Source organism: Oncorhynchus clarkii, chromosome 30, assembly GCF_045791955.1.
Source record: "Oncorhynchus clarkii lewisi isolate Uvic-CL-2024 chromosome 30, UVic_Ocla_1.0, whole genome shotgun sequence".
NCBI lineage: Eukaryota > Metazoa > Chordata > Actinopteri > Salmoniformes > Salmonidae > Oncorhynchus > Oncorhynchus clarkii.
This window is the reverse complement of record NC_092176.1, coordinates 28,159,052-28,177,770: the sequence shown is the minus strand read 5'-3', so window position 1 is coordinate 28,177,770 and position 18,719 is coordinate 28,159,052. Positions and strand designations below refer to the sequence as shown.

The following is an 18,719-nucleotide window of genomic DNA, read 5'->3' as shown; positions in this document are numbered from 1 at the left end:
TTCAATCAGTAAATTGATGTTTAATTGTGCAAAATCAAGAATCAGACAGCATCAACATAAAATGTAATCTATTCAAAATCAGCAATGATAGTGTCAAAGTTTGAAGATAATGCACTTCCCATTGATTTGCCAATAATTCAAAAATAAAGTCTCCAGCGAAGGCACCTCTCTGTCCTGTAAAGTACAGTACACATTTACCCATTAACAGAGAGAGGCTTAGTTGTTGACATGTAAGCGGAGATGCCTTTACCATTTCCACCTAGTATTGCCATAATAAATAAAGTATCACAATACTATTACTCTTTTGTATGTCATACAATCAACGATGTTAACTTTGGCTTGAGCTGTCTCCACCTCAAAATACATGTATGTTCAACACGAAGACCACTGTGATAACCATAGACTGTATAATCGACTCTATGAAAAATAACATTGAAAACCAATTAAAGTGTTGCTCATTCAAGTCCATCAAAGCTGGTCAAATGGCTACCAAATCCCAATACTCTTATTGATTATTCAATATTTATGCATTATTCATGGTTTTGGACACCGTTAAATCCCTTAAAAAGGTCCAATGCAGCTGTTTTGATAGAAAATTGAGAAAGGGGTGGAGTTTGACCTTTAACTAATTTACCACCTGGCGATTTCACCAATCAGGCCAAAACTCCATCCCACCAAAAAAGGTCTTTCCAAACAGCTCTTACACTAAAAGGACATTATCATCATTTTCATAATTTCACAGTACTATTCCAACCGCATAGCGTGGGAATATATATAAAACACAATATATATGTTTTATTATTATTGGCCTTTAATGAATCTAGGGTACTGTAATGTAATTCCTTGGATATGGTGTACTCCTTAGTCCATGATTGTCAGTCAGTCAGTGTTAGCTACCGATGGATCCCAAGCTCTCTCAGTAGCATGGTGCTTCACATTCGGACTTACTGGGACTGCTGCTATCAGGTCCACTCCGCTGACTACCCCCCTCGGACTTCCAGGAGTGCTTCTCTGGGGTGTTGAGGACCTCTGCCCCCGTCTCGATGCCCAGGACCTGCCTCTGCACCAGCTTGCAGTACAGGCCCCCCTTGGCCATGAGTTGGTTGTGTGGCCCCTGCTCCACCACACAGCCGTGGTTGATAACTATGATGTTGTTTGCCTTTTCCACTGTGCTGAGGCGGTGGGCGATCACCAGCACTGTGTGCTGACGCATTTTGTTGTTCAGGGCCTGCTGGACCTGAGGAGAGAGAACAGGGAGAGAATCCTAAGCTACACTAAGTCTAAATAACACAATACATAGTATTCAGAAAACTAGATAAAGTGGCATCAAATTCAAGACAACAGATAAAGAGAATATGTTTGAATGCTGGCAAACATTCTTCTGCAATAATACTGACATTTTGAAAGCAGCATAGTTACATTGCAGACAGTTTATTTATACTAAAGAGGATTCTCCAGGGTTAATAGTATCTAGTATAGTTCAATACTTGATTTGCCTGAAGACAGAGAGCAGGGAGAGGACACCAGCAGCTGAGAGTCCTTATAATAACATTAGACTGCATTTAGAGAACTAAGTTATTGAACTAAAATAAGAAGTAGGTTATTGTCATGAAACTTGAGGAGATGGATATTACACAATATACACTCTTCCTCTTTAAAGCCACCAAGGCAGGGAGGGGTTTTCATTTTTCAGGACATACAGTATCTTGATCTATAATTCACAACATGATCTAATTAAACACAGATTACAGAACACGATCACAGAACACTGATTTGGCCTGCCTTTTAACCTACAACATGTTCGCTCTCTGCATCCAGTGCACTGGTGGCCTCGTCCAGGATCAGAACATGTGGGTTGCGGATGAGTGCCCTTGCGATGGCCACCCGTTGCTTCTGTCCCCCTGACAACTGGGTCCCCTTCTCACCCACTCCTAAGAAAGGAATGAGGAACAGTTCCACTGCATTAGAGATCTTAAAATAGAAATGCAAAATCCTAGGAACATTGTGAGGATATGCTGTGTTTCTCAACATACTGATCGGCCAATTTTCATATGTTGCTGTAAACATCGTAGGATTCAGTAGTTTTTAGTTACCTCCTAAGACTCCAACAGCTTAGGCAATAGCATTAATATCACCTGTATCATAGCCATTGGTTAGACCGGTGATGAAGTCGTGTGCATTTGCCTTGGTGGCTGCCAGCACCACAGCCTCCATAGGGATATCAGTCAGGCCATAGGTTATGTTCTGCTCTACAGAACGGGCAAACAGGACAGGCTCCTGGCCCACAAGTGCTACCTGCAAAAACAACACAGATACAGAGGCATAGGGATAGGGATCCTGCATAGGGTTCTTTACCAGTCTTCAACTAAAAAGGAACACAGCTTCCCTCTGGTGTTTAAAAAGTATAATCTATATCTAGCAAGTGTGGAGTGCTGACCTGTGAGTGGAGGAGGTCATGCTGGTAGGTGTGCACCTGCCGGCCGTCCAGCAGCACCTGGCCTTGTTGTGGGGGGTAGAAGTTCTCTAGGAGCCCCACACAGGAGCTCTTCCCACTGCCTGATGGTCCCACCAAGGCTGTCACCTCGCCAGGCCGCAAAGTGAAGGACACACTCTGGAGACACAAACCAGAGTCATATACAGTTTAGAACTACAACCCCTTGAACGTTTTTCACATTTTGTTGCGTTACAAAGTGGGATTAAAATAGATTTAATTGTATTTATTTTGTCAACGATTTACACAGAACACTAATGTAAAAGTGGAATAAATTTCAGAGTCAATACATGTTTAAAACCCCTTTGGCAGTCTCTTAAGAGCTTTGCAGACCTGAATTGCGCAATATTTGCCCATTATTCTTTTCAAAATTCTTCAAGTCCTGTCAAGGTGTTGGGTATCATGGCTAGACAGCAATTTTCAAGTCTTGCCATAGATTATCAAGCAGATTGTGAATTCCAGTGTCTGGTGTAAAGCAGACTGAAGCAGGTTTTCCTCTAGGATTTTGAATGTGCTTAGCTCCAACCAGTTTCTTTTCATCCTGAAAAACTCCCAGTCTTTGCTGATGTCAAGCATACTCATACCATGATGCAGCCACCACCATGATTGAAAATAAAGAGGCAATACAATGATGTATTGTGTTTGCCCCAAACATAAGGCTTTGCTTTTAGGTCAAAAAGTATATTCCTTTGCCTTGTTTTTTGCAGTATTACTTTAGTGCCTTGTTGCATGTTTTGGAATATTTGTATTCTTCTTTTCACTCTGTCATTTAGGTCATTATTGTGGAGTAACTACAATGTTGTTGATCCATCCTCAGTTTTCTCCCATCACAGCCATTGAACTCTGTAGCTGTTTTAAATCACCAATGGCCTCATGGTGCCATCCCTAAACTGTTTCCTTCCTGTCCTGCAGCTCAGTTCAGAAGGACGACTCCATCTTTGATGTGTGGGTGGTAAAACATATCATCCACAGCATAATTATTAACTTGACATGCTTAAAGATACACTACTTGGCCAAAGGTATGTGGACACCAGCTCGTCAAACATCTCATTATAAAATCATGGTTCCCCTTTGCGGCTATAGCAGCCGCCACTCTTCTGGGAAGGCTTTCCACTAGATGTTGGAACATTGCTCCAGGGACTTGCTTCCATTCAGCCACAAAAGCATTAGGTCGGGCACTGATGTTGGGCGATTAGGCCTGGCTCGCAGTCGGCGTTCTAATTCATCCCAAAGGTGTTCGATGGGGTTGAAGTCAGGGATTGGGGTAGGCCAGTCAAGATCTTTCACACTGATCTCAACAAACCATTTCTGTATCGACCTCGCTTTGTGCACTGGGGCATTGTCATGGTGAAACAGGTTAGGGCCTTCCCCAAACTGTTGCCACGAAGTTGGAAACACTGAATCGTCTACAATGTCATTGTATGCTGCAGCGTTAAGATTTCCCTTCACTGGAACTAAGGGGCTAGTGAGAGGAAACAGCCCCAGACCATTATTCCTCCTCTACCAAACCTTACAGTTTGCACTATGCATTGGGGCAGGTAGCGTTGTCCTACTATCCGCCAAACCCAGATTCACCCTTCGGACTGCCAGATGGTGAAGCGTGATTCATCACTCCAGAGAGCGTGTTTCCAATGCTCCAGAGTCCAATGGCGGCGAGCTTTATACCCCTCCAGCCGACGTTTGGCATTGCGCATGGTGATCTTAAGCTTGTGTGCGGCTGCTCGGCCATGGAAACCCATTTCATGAAGCTCCTGACGAACAGTTCAGTTTCCACTTCACAATAACAGCACTTACAGTTGACCAGGGTAGCTCTAACTGGGCAGAAATTTGATGAAATTACTTGGAAAGGTGGCATTCTATGACGGTGCCAAGTTGAAAGACACTGAGCCATTCTACTGTTAATGTTTGTCTATGGAGATTGCATGGTGGTGTGCTTGATTTTATATACTGTCAGCAACAAGTGTGGCTGAAAAAGCATAATCCACTCATTTGAAGGGGTGTCCACATATTTTTGGCAGTGTAGTGTATATTCAATGTCTGATTTGTTATTGTTACACATCTACCAATCATTGCCCGTCTTTATGAGGCTTTCGAAAAGCTCCCTGGTCTTTGTAATTAAATCTGTGCTTGAAATTCATGTTGTAAGTATGGAGGACAGAGGAAAGGGTTGTCATTCAAAAATCCTGCCAACCCCTATTATTTCACACAGTGTGAGTCCATATAAATGATGATGTGATTTGTTAAGCCACATTTTCCTTCTGAACTTATTGAGGCTTGCCTAAACAACCAGAGGTCTCTTGACAGTTCCCAGGTCCAGAAAAGAGCCTGGGAAACACACAGTATTAAATACACGCATGGCTACATGGAACTCCGCTGCTGTTAGGGACCGCTGCGGTGCTCCCTAACCTTTTTCAATTTGAGAATTGGTACAAGAGTTGGGAACACTATTTCTGGAAAATGTATTCTCCTAAATTCGAAATATGATATATTTATTTACCATAAATTCCATGAAAAACGATAGAATGGCAAACCAAATAAATATGTATAGCAGCCTAGAGGTAAGTAAATGGTGGTTTCTTCCCTGTCTTCTCTCTGGCGATGGCGAGAATGATGAAGAACTGTATGCGCACTGTGAAGGTCAGATTGAGGCTTGACCACTTTGGCCAATCAGAACGTTGAAAAAAACAATCAAAATCACCGTGTGTTTCCCTTGAAGTCCATAAATCTCGACGGACCCTCTCTTGCGCAGTGGAACCCAGAACGATGTGTGACCACTAGGTTACCGCAACACCGTTCTGCCGAGCACCCAAACCAAAGTAGTCACCGCAATGCCGAAGGAGCCTGAACTTCTCTAGAAGTTGCTGTAGCCGTGCTTGGGATATGTAGCTGATTGGCTATTGACTGAGACTCGTGGCCCGATCTAGCTTGGTATGTCAGTGTGGGAAATTGGAAATGTGAATTGGGCCAAATTGGAGGTAATAATGCATTTATTTAGGTTATAATTTATTGAAATGCATGAATACACCACACCAAAAGCTTGATTTTTTTCGCTGTTTTAAAACAAATTTCCTGAAATTATATTTATTAACGTTCACTACTTGGTCAATTGATTTGATAGCATGTTTACATCTAGACAAATACATTAAATGAATCTGTAGTTCAACTCTATGTTTTATTTTATTCTGTAATAGGGTATATTGTAACCACGTGTTCAAGCTAATGAAATCAGGGGCTCTTGTTCTATGCTAATTCGACTATGCGTGCTCTTCCTGGTGCAATAGTGCCCCCATGATAATTAAAAATAAATTGCAGATATCGCAGAACAAATTAGTCAGGATTATTCTTAAACTTTCAGCACGTACTCATCTTAATCATTCCCGTTTTGAAAGCCTTAAATGGCTCAAAGTGGAGAAGAGTCTCTCAGATTAAATTGTGTCTTGTACACATGATTGTCTACCGTATGATCCCCAGGCACCTATGTAACAACATTAACTTGGTCCGGGATAACCATCATTATTCCCTTTAGATGTAATAGTGGTATGGGGAAATACACTTTTTTGTACTCAGTTGACATTCTTTGAAATTGTCTTCCATTGAATTTGAAACGTATACCTTCAATGGGTAGTTTGAAGTTCTCACTGAAAAAATAGCTTAGTAGCATGTTCCAAAAGTGAGTCGTACAATTATAGTACGTGGCTGAGAAGGAAACGCCCGATCTTGTCTTTTAGTGTCTGTTGTGTATCATATTGTGATTGTCTTGTATATATTAGGGATTGATTGTTTTATATATTAAGGGTATGTGAGACAAGTACCTGTCAATAGTTGTTTATTAGGAAATGAAACTACTAATTAGCTCATTTGATGAAATAAACAACAATTTTGTCTGTCCTTGTCTGTTGCCCCTGCTATTGTCGCCTAACCTTGCTGCATCCCCCTTCCAAAGGGACCACAATGGAAATAAGCTTTTAAGCTTTATTGTGTTGTCCTTGATGATTTTTGAAAATTGTATATGGAGGAGTCACCGGCTGGCCCTTAACTATGTATTTTAACAATTGTCTAATCAATTAAATAAATCCAGGCTGTATTACATCCGGCCGTGATTGGGAGTCCAATAGTGCGGCGCACAATGGGCCCAGCGTTGTCCAGGTTTGGCCGGGATAGGCCGTCATTGTAAATAAGAATGCGTTCTTAACTGATTTGCCTAGTTAAATAAAAATAACAAATCAATCAATCAATCAATACAGCGTAGTGTAAACTACACAATACAAAGAAATGCCTAGGCGCAACTTAAGCTCTCCTGCAAACAGTGCAATGAAATTAAGATATATGTATGTATTAGGCTATAACCTACACATAACTATACCACGTAACCGTAAGCCTATGAGGTTATACTGAAATTATTGTTTTTTCCTGAACTGGCCGAATGGCTGAGTTATCATTCGGCACCACAAATTGGTTCAAGTTCTTTAATATCATTGCGCGATCCTGGCGCTGTGCTTTCAATATCTAATAGTCTTATCACTTATTATTATGATTATTATTATGATTATAATTATTATGATTATTATTATAAATTGAAGATTATCACTTCCAACAATGGTGCTTGTTTAGGAAAGTTAGATTAAAGCTGAATCAATGTCTTGCAAGATCATTAGTATTTTACATAACATAACCGAATATACTGTAATAGAAAAGCATAGTAGACCTAAAACGTTACTGTTACACAAACAACACCTTTCTAATGAGATTTTACAATGGTTAGCTGAAGATGAAGAGTCAACATGTTTAACCATGCGCAAAAACTCAACAGAGCGCGCCACTATGCATTAAACATGCTTTGATTTAAACAAAATATAAGAACGTTTAATAGTTTTAACACCATCTGCTCAAATTCGCTCACGAAACAGTAACTCAAGAAGATCAAAATGCTTTGGCTATGAAACTTATTGAGATCATTGAAATGGATGGCATGCAGATGCAGTTTCAACATGACAGTGATAACGGCCTATATTGAACTGATGCATGTGTAACAGTATAGCTTCCGTCCCTCTCCTCGCCCCAACCTGGGCTCGAACCAGGGACCCTCTGCACACATCAACAACAGTCACTCACGAAGCATCGTTACCCATCGAGCGAGTGACGTCACCGACTGAAACACTATTAGCGCATCACCGCTCACGAGCTAGCCATTTCACATCGGCCACATATGCCTAACTTGGTGTTTGAGGGTTTTAAAAATAGAACATGTTCTTGGGACAATAAATGTGTGCATAGACAGAAGTTGCAACTTTAGGATGCATGTTATGCATATTGTATAATGACAGGCTACATCTGTCCGTACAAACGTTGATAGAGGAAACGATGATGTAATTAATTTTTTTTTTGCCTGCCTCGCCTAAAAAAAATAGCAATACACCACTGAACCCCAGGGAACTCAAGCTAGCAATAACACCAAATCCAAAAAAACTGATAAAAGAACACCTTACAGTACGAAGGGGACTGTGAAGCAACAGACATTTTCATGCATTTTGTTTTGTATTATGTACTGTATGTGGTGATAAGTGGTTGGGATACAACTATGATATGGTTGTCTCGCCTATGCTCGCCTGGCTATCTTAAGATGAATGCACTAGCTGTGGGTCGCTGTGGATGCCAGCGTCTGCTGAATGGCTAAATTGTAATGTAAATGCAGTGCTATGTATGTCGATGTATGTATATTATATTTTAAATTGGTTGTGATGTTGCCATCACTGCCACATTAGAGGCTGCTGCCCTTTACATAGACTTGAAATCACTGGCCACTTTAATAATTAGAACACTAGTCACTTTAATAATGTTTACATATTTTGCATTATTCATCTCATATGTATATACTGTATTCTGCCCTATTTTACTGTATATTAGTCTATGCCGCTCTGACATTGTTCATTCAAATATTTATATATTCTTAATTCCATTATTTTACTTTAGACTGTGTATTGTTAGATATTACTTGTTAGATATTACTGCACTGTTGGGGCTAGAAACAAGCATTTAGCTACACCCACAATAACATCTGCTAAACATGTGTATGTGACAAATAACATTTTATTTGGATTTGATTTGTGTTGTTTCCTGTTTGGACCCCAGGAAGAGTAGCCGCTGCCTCGGCAGCAGCTAATTGGGGATCCTAATAAATACTAAAGGGGTGAATACTTACTCAACAACCATTTTTGTGTTATTTAATTGTTATTCGTTTGTAAAAATGTGTAGGATTTATTTTTCACTTTGACATTATGGTTAATTTTGTGTGGATCTATGACAAAATGTTTTAATTCAATCTATTTAAATCACACTTTGTAACACAACAAAATGTGAATAAAGTTCAAGGGGGTGTAGACTTTCTATAGGCATTGTATGTGTGCCTTGATCTGGATCTGCTAGAAAATCTATGGCAAGACTTGAAAATGGTTGTCTAGCAATGATCAACAACCAATTTATTAGAGCTTGAAGAATTTTGAAAATAAAAAGTGGTGCAAAGCTCTTAGAGACTTTCCCATGAAGACTCACAGCTGTATTTGTTGCCAAAGGCAACTCTAAGATGTATAGACTCAGAGGAGTGAATACTTGTGAAAATGATATATTTCTGTATTTAATTTAATACATTTGCAAACATTTCTTAAAACATGTTTTCACTCTGTCATTATGGGGTATTGTGTGTAGATGGATGAGAAAACAATGATTTAATCACTTTTGAATTCAGGCTGTAACGCAACAAAAAGTGGAATAAGTCAAGGGGTATGAATACTTTCTGAAGGCATTGTATGGGCTCTCTATGCACACCATTCACACATATATTTATTTATATTCCGGACTGTGACATTGCTCGTTCTGACATGTCTTAATTTTTCTTTTTACTTTTAGATGATCTGTATATTGTTATTGTACTGCTAGATATTGCTGCATTGTTGGAGCTAGAAACATAAGCATTTCGCTGCACCTGTGATAACATCGACAAAACTGTGCACGTGACCAATACATTTGGATTTGATTTATATTTCGATGGAAGCCTGTGGTACTGGACAGAGCTATCAGTTCTACATAGTTTATATTCATTACAGTATTCATTACAGTCATATTGCCAAATCATATTGCCAAATTACTAAATCAAGGGTATCAAACTCATTCCATGGAGTGCCTAGTGTCTGCTGGTTTTTGTTTTTTCCTTTCAATTAAGACCTAGACAACCAAGTGAGGGAAGTTCCTTACTAATTAGTGACCTTAATTCAATCAAGTACAAGGGAGGAGCGAAAACCCGCAGACACTCGGCCCTCCCTGGAATGAGTTTGACACCTGTGCTCTAAATAGATGGCTCTGACACAAACCATCCCTTCATTCACACCCAGCCATCATGGCATAGGCATACATACAGTATATCACAAATATACGTTTAGACATGACGAAATGTACTGACATTGATTAATAGCTTTATTTTATAACGATAGACTAGAGACGTGTAGCGGTTAACTTTACTCTATGGTAATGGTGTATAAACTTTCTACTGGCATGAAATGATACAGAATTGCGTGACAAGTTTTTCTGTCTATAGCTCCACTCAGCAGTCTAGCTTTGAGCTCAATTTTAATGGTCAGCTGACACATACCTTTAGAATTTCTGTTTCGGGTCGTGTTGGGTAGGAAAACGTGACATCTTTAAACTCAACCAGTCCTTTGCAGGTATCAGGGACCTCTTTCCCATCATGTGGGTGTTTGGACTCCCTGTCCATGTACTCAAATACCTTCTCAGCTGCTCCCACTCCCTGCATGAGACCCGTGTAGACCGATGCTATGCTCTGTAACACAATTCAATCAAGACAGGAGATAATGATAATACAATTATCATGGTCTTTTTCAGTTACTCTGGATTTTCATAGTGAAAGTCTTCATCATCTTGCCTATGGTAATGTAAGCTTTCTAAAGGGATAGGTTGTGATTGTCATGTGTACAGTTATATGTGCTTTTATTTTTATCAGATCCTACTTTCTATTTCGGACCTCTGATTTTGAGCTCTGCATGGTTGAGAAGGAGCTTGTAAGTAAGCATTTCACTGTATGGTTTACACCCGTTGTATTCTGTCATGTGACAAACTTTGATTTGATTTGAATGAGTCAGACTTGCCTCCAGGCACTCTCCTAGCTCCAGCTCATATAAGATGAATGATATCAGGCCCCCTCCACTCATCTGCTCAGTAACGACCAGGTGACCGCCATAGAAGAGGATAGCCACTTCAAGAACAAGCTCTGAGATCTGAAGCAATAACAAACACATTTGAAACTCTTGTGAATTTGTGAATGTAACCAACGACAAGGGTATAGCCCCGACACAGTGCATACAATAAAAAAAACACACACAAAACAGATATAAAACATGAGGCAGCTCCTTAAATCTCCATCTGTTGTATGTCAGAGCAATGTTCAGTCCCAGTCTATCTTTATTTATTTCACTTTTATTTAACCTGTCGAGTCAGTTAAGAACAAATTCTTGATTCTTATTTACAGTGACGGTCTCACATCTGGGTAATACCTACACAACTGGACCACATGTAGAGGGCATAGGCCAACGCTTGCTTCTTGTTCAGCTGAAACATGACCTGTAGCCTGCCGTAGTAGGAATCAGCCTCCTGTTCCTCATTGGCAAAGCTGCGTACCGTCTTCATGCCTGAAATGGTCTCCTCGGCCACCTGGTTAGCCTGAGCCAGGGCAGTCTGAACCTCTTTGGTCAGTCTCTAAGAGAATGGTTCATAAGAAAATGTACAAACTAAATACGGTGTGAATTAATCTGTTAATACACATAAGTATTTCAACTTAATAAATGGGCTGGGGACATTTGTTCGGAAAGACAAGTGAAGTGTGTATGTGTTTGTCCGTTTGAGTGTGTGCTTGCTTGTGCGTGTGTGTACCTTGTAGTACTCCCCATAGACTTTGGAGATGACTGCGATGAAGGGGAATCCCATGATGGTGACGAGAGTCAGCTTCCAGGAAATCCCGAACATGAAGATGAAAAACCCTATGCCCTTCACCATACTCTTTAGGAACATGTTGATGTTCAATGAGATCAAGTCACTCACTTGTGTAGTGTCAGAGGACAGGCGAGAGGTGATGTCACCTGGAGGACAAACAGTTTTTTTCTTGTACTTTTTCTACTCTTTCCAAACTTTCGTATTCTCATTACTTTATGACAGGATAGGAACAGAAGCAGGGAAACATTGTATAGGGCTCATGCAGGGACCGAACCGGGATCACCGCCATGAGGACCAAACTCTGGGCCCATGAGAAAGAAAAGCTTTTACACTTTGTGGAAGAGGAACATTTTATTTGTTATCTTAAGAAGAAGGGACCGATCCGATTCCTCTTAGTTTCTTTAAGACGGCTCTTAATCAGTGTCCTTGGTATGATTTGTCTTCTGCCTGTGGGGCTGCTATCTAATGATAAGCAGAATTATCGGACTCATACGAATGACATGTGAAACACCACACCCATCGTGGGTCTGTATAAAATGTCTATAAGAACAAAGAGCGAGTTGAATTTGTTTTCTTATGCATGCTCAAATAAAGCTTTACTGTATTTTGAGATTCGATTCCCTTCAGGGTGGGTTTTTTCCTCCACAACTTTAACGCTTTACTTAAAGCCTGTAGGCATAAAGAGATATAAGCCTTGTTATAAGAAATTATCACTTTAGACATATTATACATCCTTATAACAAGTTATAAAGCATGAATAACTAGTTATAAACAATTAATAACAAGTTATAAAGCATGAACAACAAGTTATAAAGCATGAACAACAAGTTAGTAAGCATGAACAACAAGTTAGAAAGGATGAACAACAAGTTAGAAAGCATTACAAATTGCTATAACAGGTAGACTAGCTCTTGTTATAGTGTAAGCTAATGGGGATCTAAGAAAATATTATACCTGCAGGCTTAACGTAAAGCGTAGGCAAGTGTTTTATGTATCTTCTGATCAGAGGAACAAAGGAAAAGGGAATGAATGGAAATAAGTGTTGAGGTCTACAATACCTCCTAAATGATACCCTATTCCCTATTTAGTCTACTACTTTTGACCAGGGCCCATAGTGCACTATAAAGGAATAGGATGCAATTCGGTACCCAACTGAGATGTCACCTGTGTGGTTAGCATCAAAGAAGCCTATCTCCTGACGCATCAGAAATCTGAAGAGAAGGTTCCGCAGGCGAAGATTCAGTCTGGCAAATGTTAGACTAAAGAGACCACCTCGTACTCCAACGGCAATAGAGCTGAGAAGAGATGCAAGAAATTAAACACTGCCGAGGATATATGCAAAAAACACACAAGAATGTACGTCATAATCTATTCAAATGTAGAATCAAGCACAGATACAGTCCATCAGAGAAGATATAGCACACAACATAGTCTAAAAAGTTAACACAACACACACACACACAACTTCAACAATTCATAGTCTTTTACCTGGCTAAGGCCAACACCGTAAGGGTGATCAGGGGCTTGGTAAAGTACTCCATACTTTTGTGAATAACAACGCCATCTATAGCCTGCCCAATGTAGTAGGGGATGAAGGCCTCACCTATGAATGGGATAACATTGTGTCATTAACTGTTATGAAATGCTAAAAATAAGCACAACAGTGTAAAATAGAAATATGGTAATGCAACACACTGTTGTCTCTAATGAAGGGAAATTAGTAAGAATAGCGCAATAGTTATACAACATGCTTAGGTTATTTACTCATGTTGCATGAGTCATCTACTGTAATTGGACAGTAAGTTTGGCTAATAAGTAGTAGAGAAACATATTGCATCCGTAAATGCAATACAATGCTGGTATGAGTAACACCGTCATAAAACACAAACGCATGGGATCAAAACAGAACTTCAAAGATAGTATTGCGGCTTCATTACCCATGTTCAACTTTGACCTACTGTAGATAGAATACTATGTCACACAGTACTGTGTAAAGTGTATGCCTCACAATGGTGATCATTAAGCAACTTGATTTGTCATCTATAGGGCCCAGAGTTTTTCCTGACCATGTTACTGACCAACAAGAGGTGTCATGGGTCCGCACTCAAAAAGATGTCACATAAAGCTTACTTAATTTGTTGTTTTTTCACTGCACGTGTACGCTATTCCTGATGCAGTGAAAATAATAAAAATACTTTCAAAATTAAGTAAGCTTTGTGACCTCTTTTTGAGTGTGGACTCATTACATCTTTGGATTGTATGAATTATTCTGGGAGAGCGCGATGGTCCCCTTTTGACATGTTACTGACCAAGAAGAACTCTGTGGCCCTAGTAATAAGCTATAGGAGCCATGAGTTGTTCCTGGTCAGGCCCCATTGTCTCACATCAGATAGCGCGAAGGCCGTATAGGTTGATAGACAAGCGTAACGTGAGACATTGGGTCAAGCCCTAGTCATCTGAGGATTGTGTTTAAATAATGGTTTTGACTAGATGGGATGATTGCAACTGTCAGAAGTGACTTTTTCTAGCAGGTTAGGAGAACTTATACAGCAGGTTAGCTGAATTAGCGTGGCAGGTTAGGAGAATTAGGTTAAAGATAGGAAAAGGGTTAGGGTTAGCTAAAATGAAAAAAATTATCCCACATGCAACTCAAGTGTGCAACTTTTGAGCAGTAGCAGTGCTTGGGTAAAATCACTGGGGAAGCCAATCCATTAAAAAAATTACATATTACAACATGTCTTGTGATAAATACATTGTTTGCTCTATAACCTTTTAGTTCACATGCCTTGACACCATGATATAGACGCCTAAAGACGAGACAATAAGAAGACAGTGGATAAATTAATTCAACCACACCTTTGTTTCACAACAAAACCGGAGAGCAACATGTGATCTGTGAATTCCACAAACCTAAAAAAGCACTGTCCGGTTGAATGGAGAGTGTTGCTGCACAGCTATTTTCAGGCCTCTCCAGAGATGTTCAATCGGGTTCAAGTCCGGGCTCTTGCTAGCCACTCAAGGACATTCAGAGTAGAGGTCTACCGATTATGATTTTTCAACGCCGATACCGATTATTGGAAGACCAAAAAAAAGCAGATACCGATTAATTGGTGATAATGACAATTACAACAATACAGAATGAACACTTATTTTAACTTAATATAATACATCAATAAAATCAATTTAGCCTCAAATAAATAATGAAACATGTTCAATTTGGTTTAAATAATGCAAAAACAAAGTGTTGGAGAAGAAAGTAAAAGTGTAATATGTGCCATGTAAGAAAGCTAACGTTTAAGTTCCTTGCTCAGAACATGAGAACATATGAAAGCTGGTGGTTCTTTTTAACATGAGTCTTCAATATTCCCAGGCAAGAAGTTTTGGGTTGTAGTTATTATAGGAATTATAGGACTATTTCTCTCTATACGATTTGTATTTCATATACCTTTGACTATTGGATGTTCTTATAGGCACTTTAGTATTGCCAGTGTAACAGTATAGCTTCCATCCCTCTCCTCGCTCCTACCTGGGCTCGAACCAGGAACACATCGACAACAGCCACCCTCGAAGCAGCGTTACCCATGCAGAGCAAGGGGAACAACTACTCCAAGTCTCAGAGCGAGTGACGTTTGAAACGCTATTAGCGCATCCCGAGTTGATAGGCTTGAAGTCATAAACAGCACAATGCTTGAAGCATTGCGAAGAGCTGTTGGCAAAACGCACGAAAGTGCTGTTTGAATGAATGCTTACGAGCCTGCTGGTGCCTACCATCGCTCAGTCAGACTGCTCTATCAAATCATAGATGTAATTATAACATAGTAACACACAGAAATACGAGCCTTAGGTCATTAATATGGTCGATTCCGGAAACTATCATCTTGAAAACAAAACGTTTATTCTTTCAGTGAAATACGGAACTGTTCCATATTTTATCTAAAGGGTGGCATCCATAAGTCTAAATATTCCTGTTACATTGCATAACCTTCAATGTTATGTCATAGTTACGTAAAATTCTGGCAAATTAGTTCGCAATGAGCCAGGCGGCCCAAACTGTTGGATATACCCTGACTCTGCGTGCAAAGAACGCAAGAGAAGCGACACAATTTCACCTGGTTAATATTGCCTGCTAACTTGGATTTCTTTTAGCTAAATATGCAGGTTTAAAAATATATACTTCTGTGAATTGATTTTAAGAAAGGCATTGATGTTTATGGTTAGGTACATGTTGGAGCAATGACAGTCCTTTTTCGCGAATGCGCACAGCATCGATTGTATGTAACGCAGGACACGCTAGATAAACTAGTAATATCATCAACCATGTGTAGTTATAACTAGTGATTATGATTGATTGATTGTTTTTTATAAGATAAGTTTAATGCTAGCTAGCAACTTACCTTGGCTTCTTACTGCATTCGCGTAACAGGCAGGCTCCTCGTGATAAGGTTGCAAGATTGCAAGATTGAATCCCTGAGCTGACAAGGTAAAAATCTGTTGTTCTGCCCCTGGACAAGGCAGTTAACCCACCATTCCTAGGCCGTCATTGAGAATAAGAATGTGTTCTTAACTGACGCGCCTAGTTAAAAAAAGGTGTAAAAAAATAAATAATAATAATAAAAAATAAAAAAAATCTGCAAAATTGGTGTTCAAAACTAACGATTTCCGATTGTTATGAAAACTTGAAATCTGCCCTGATTAATCGGTCAACCTCTAATTCAGAGACTTGTCGCGAAGCTTCCCCTGCGTTGTCTTGGCTGTGTGCTTAAGGTCGTTGTCCTGTTGGAAGGTGAACTTTCGCTCAGTCTGAGGTCCTGAGCGCTCTGGAGCAGGTTTTCATCAAGGATCTCTCTGTACTTTGCCCCGATCCTCACTAGTCTCCCAGCCCCAGCCACTGAAAAACATCCCCACAGCTTGATGCTGCCACCACCATGTCTCATCGTAGGGATGGTGCCAGGTTTCCTCCAGACGTGACACTTGGTATTCAGGTCAAAGAAAATCTTGTTTCTTATGGTCAGAGTCTCAAGGTGCCTTTTGGCAAACTCCAAGTGGGCTGTTATGTGCCTTTTACTGAGGAGGGGCTTCCGTCTGGCCAATCTACCATAAAGGCCTGATTGGTGGAGTGCTGCAGAGATGGGTGTTCTTCTGGAAGTTTCTCCCATCTCCACAGAGGAACTCTAGAGCTGTGTCAGAGTGACCATTGGGTTCTTGGTCACCTCCCTGAACAAGGCCTTTCTCCCCCGATTGCTCAGTTTGGCCGGTCAGTCAGCTCTAGGAAGAGTGTTGGTGGTTCCAAACTTCTTCCATTTAAGAATGATGGAAGCCACTGTGTTCTTGGGGAACTTTTTTCATACCCTTCCCCAGATCTATTCCTCAACACAATTCTGTCTCAGAGCTCTATGGACAATTCCTTCAACCTCATGGCGTGGATTTTTGCTCTGACATGCACTGTCAACTGTGGGACCATAAATAGACAGGTGTGTGCCTTTCCAAATCATGTCCAATCAATTTAATTTACCACAGGTGAACTCTAATCAAGTTGTAGAAACATCTCAAGGATGATCAATGGAAGCAGGATGCACCTGAGCTCAATTTCGAGTCTCATAGCTAAGGGTCTGAATACTTATGTAAATATGGTATTTCTGTTTTTTTTGCTAAATTTGCCCCCAAAAATCTTTGCTTTGTCATTACGGGGTATTGTGTGTAGATTGCTGAGGATTTTAAAAAAAAATACATTTTAGAATAAGGCTGTAATGTAACAAAATGTGGAAAAAGTCAAGGGGTGTGAATACTTTCCGAAGGCACTGTACATGCTTCCTACCCTTACTTCCTTTCATGGGCAACGATATGCCAGGCCAGCTTGTTAACATTAGCATTATACATCTAACTCCTATCCTCTCAGACCAGGGGCACATCAATGTATGAATTTATGGTTGGATCAGAATTGGCGTTGTAATCGATGGATGTTATAATCAAGTCCAAATTCCTATCTCCATCCACGGCTAATTTAGGAAAGGGACCATTTTAGCTAGCTAGTTAGTCACCGGAGGAAAACGACACAATGGAGATGCAACAATTCAAGTTTTTTTCAGTCAATTATACAAATAAGAAATTATTTTGTATGTTTTTTTGTTATTTTCTTTGTCATTTTTGGGGGGAAGCCTGGCTTCCCTTGGCATCCATGAATACACGCCACTGCTTTTGACATCACCTCGACATTAGCTGCATCCCTTCTAGCCATGACCATAAATAAGGGGTTAGAGTTACTCACACACAGCAGAGATGAGGAGGAAGAGGACGGCAACCGAGAGCAGCCCAGCGTCTTTACTGCAGTAGGACAGCAGACGTCCCATTGTGGCCCCTGAGTCTGTCTGGTCCTGTGTCCCTTTCCTGCTAGCCCTCCTCCTCTTCTTCCCCCCATGCTGCTGTCCTTGCTCCTCCACCTCTTCAGTGCCATTCTCTCCAGCTGTCTCCACCAGCCTCTCAGTCTCTTCAGAGCCCCCATGTCCTCCTCCACCACCTCCCTCTCCTTCAGTAACAGTGTTGGGAGTCCTTCCCAGGAGCCTCCAGAGGAGCACGGTCCCCAGCGCTGACACACAGGTCCAGGAGAACAGGCTAAGAAACCAGGGTTGGTGAGCCAGATCGCCCTGCTCCGACAGGATCAGCAGCTTGGCTAAGGCATAGGTACTGATGGTCAGGCAGATGAGGAGAGTCAGGGTCCCCAGGGCAGAGACCCTGTGTGGACCGTCCACTCTGTTCCATAACACGCCTATGGAGGCCCCCAGCAGAAGGCAGACTCTGACCAGCACAGTACCCCAGAGGTCCAGGACGGAGTGGAGAATGTCAAAGTTCTGCCCATCCTCTGTGAATATTGCAGTCTGGGATCCGTGTAAGTAGATGACAGTGGTGACAATAACATCCATCAGGATGAATACCAAGATGCAGCTCACCACTACCATGACCCCCATTCTGTTTCAGTCTGTCAGTGGTGTAATGTCATAAAGTCTTGGGAGAAACAAGTTTCAGTGAAACTCAAACTATAGCTTTTTATATTTGTTTTAATAGAGCTGGTATTAGAATAAATGAATAGGGTATTACAATTATAAAGGTTTTTTTCAGACTAATTTTGAATTCAACTCAAATTCTATGCCGACCGTGATCACTAATGCGCCCGTGACATCAGGTTTCAAGGGCTTGCGTTACTTTATCACATTTCCCTACCGTTTCTTGTCTTCTC

General features: G+C 40.6%; 1 protein-coding gene across 1 annotated transcript; it reads right to left on the bottom strand.

The window, feature by feature from the left end:
- Positions 1 to 18,625, bottom strand: LOC139389448 (ABC-type oligopeptide transporter ABCB9-like). The gene is made up of 11 exons (XM_071136211.1): positions 17,754 to 18,625; positions 12,977 to 13,091; positions 12,653 to 12,783; positions 11,429 to 11,634; positions 11,057 to 11,254; positions 10,648 to 10,776; positions 10,134 to 10,322; positions 2,438 to 2,611; positions 2,136 to 2,295; positions 1,795 to 1,931; positions 1 to 1,237 (listed from the first exon to the last, which is right to left on the bottom strand). Exons 1-11 carry the CDS (start codon positions 18,448 to 18,450, stop codon positions 917 to 919), a joined length of 2,457 nt encoding a protein of 818 aa, XP_070992312.1. The 5' UTR covers positions 18,451 to 18,625; the 3' UTR covers positions 1 to 916.
- Positions 18,626 to 18,719: the final 94 nt, after the last annotated feature.

What these genes read in the sequence shown, in the direction of transcription:
- LOC139389448 (XM_071136211.1), bottom strand. Translation starts at nt 18,450, where the DNA reads ATGGGGGTCATGGTAGTGGTGAGCTGCATCTTGGTATTCATCCTGATG. An exon ending in CTTTGATGCTAACCACACAG is followed by an intron (nt 11,635 to 12,652) that starts GTGACATCTCAG and finishes TTTGTCCTCCAG; the next exon opens with GTGACATCACCTCTCGCCTG. An exon ending in CCGAAACAGAAATTCTAAAG is followed by an intron (nt 2,612 to 10,133) that starts GTATGTGTCAGC and finishes TTGTGTCTCCAG; the next exon opens with AGTGTGTCCTTCACTTTGCG.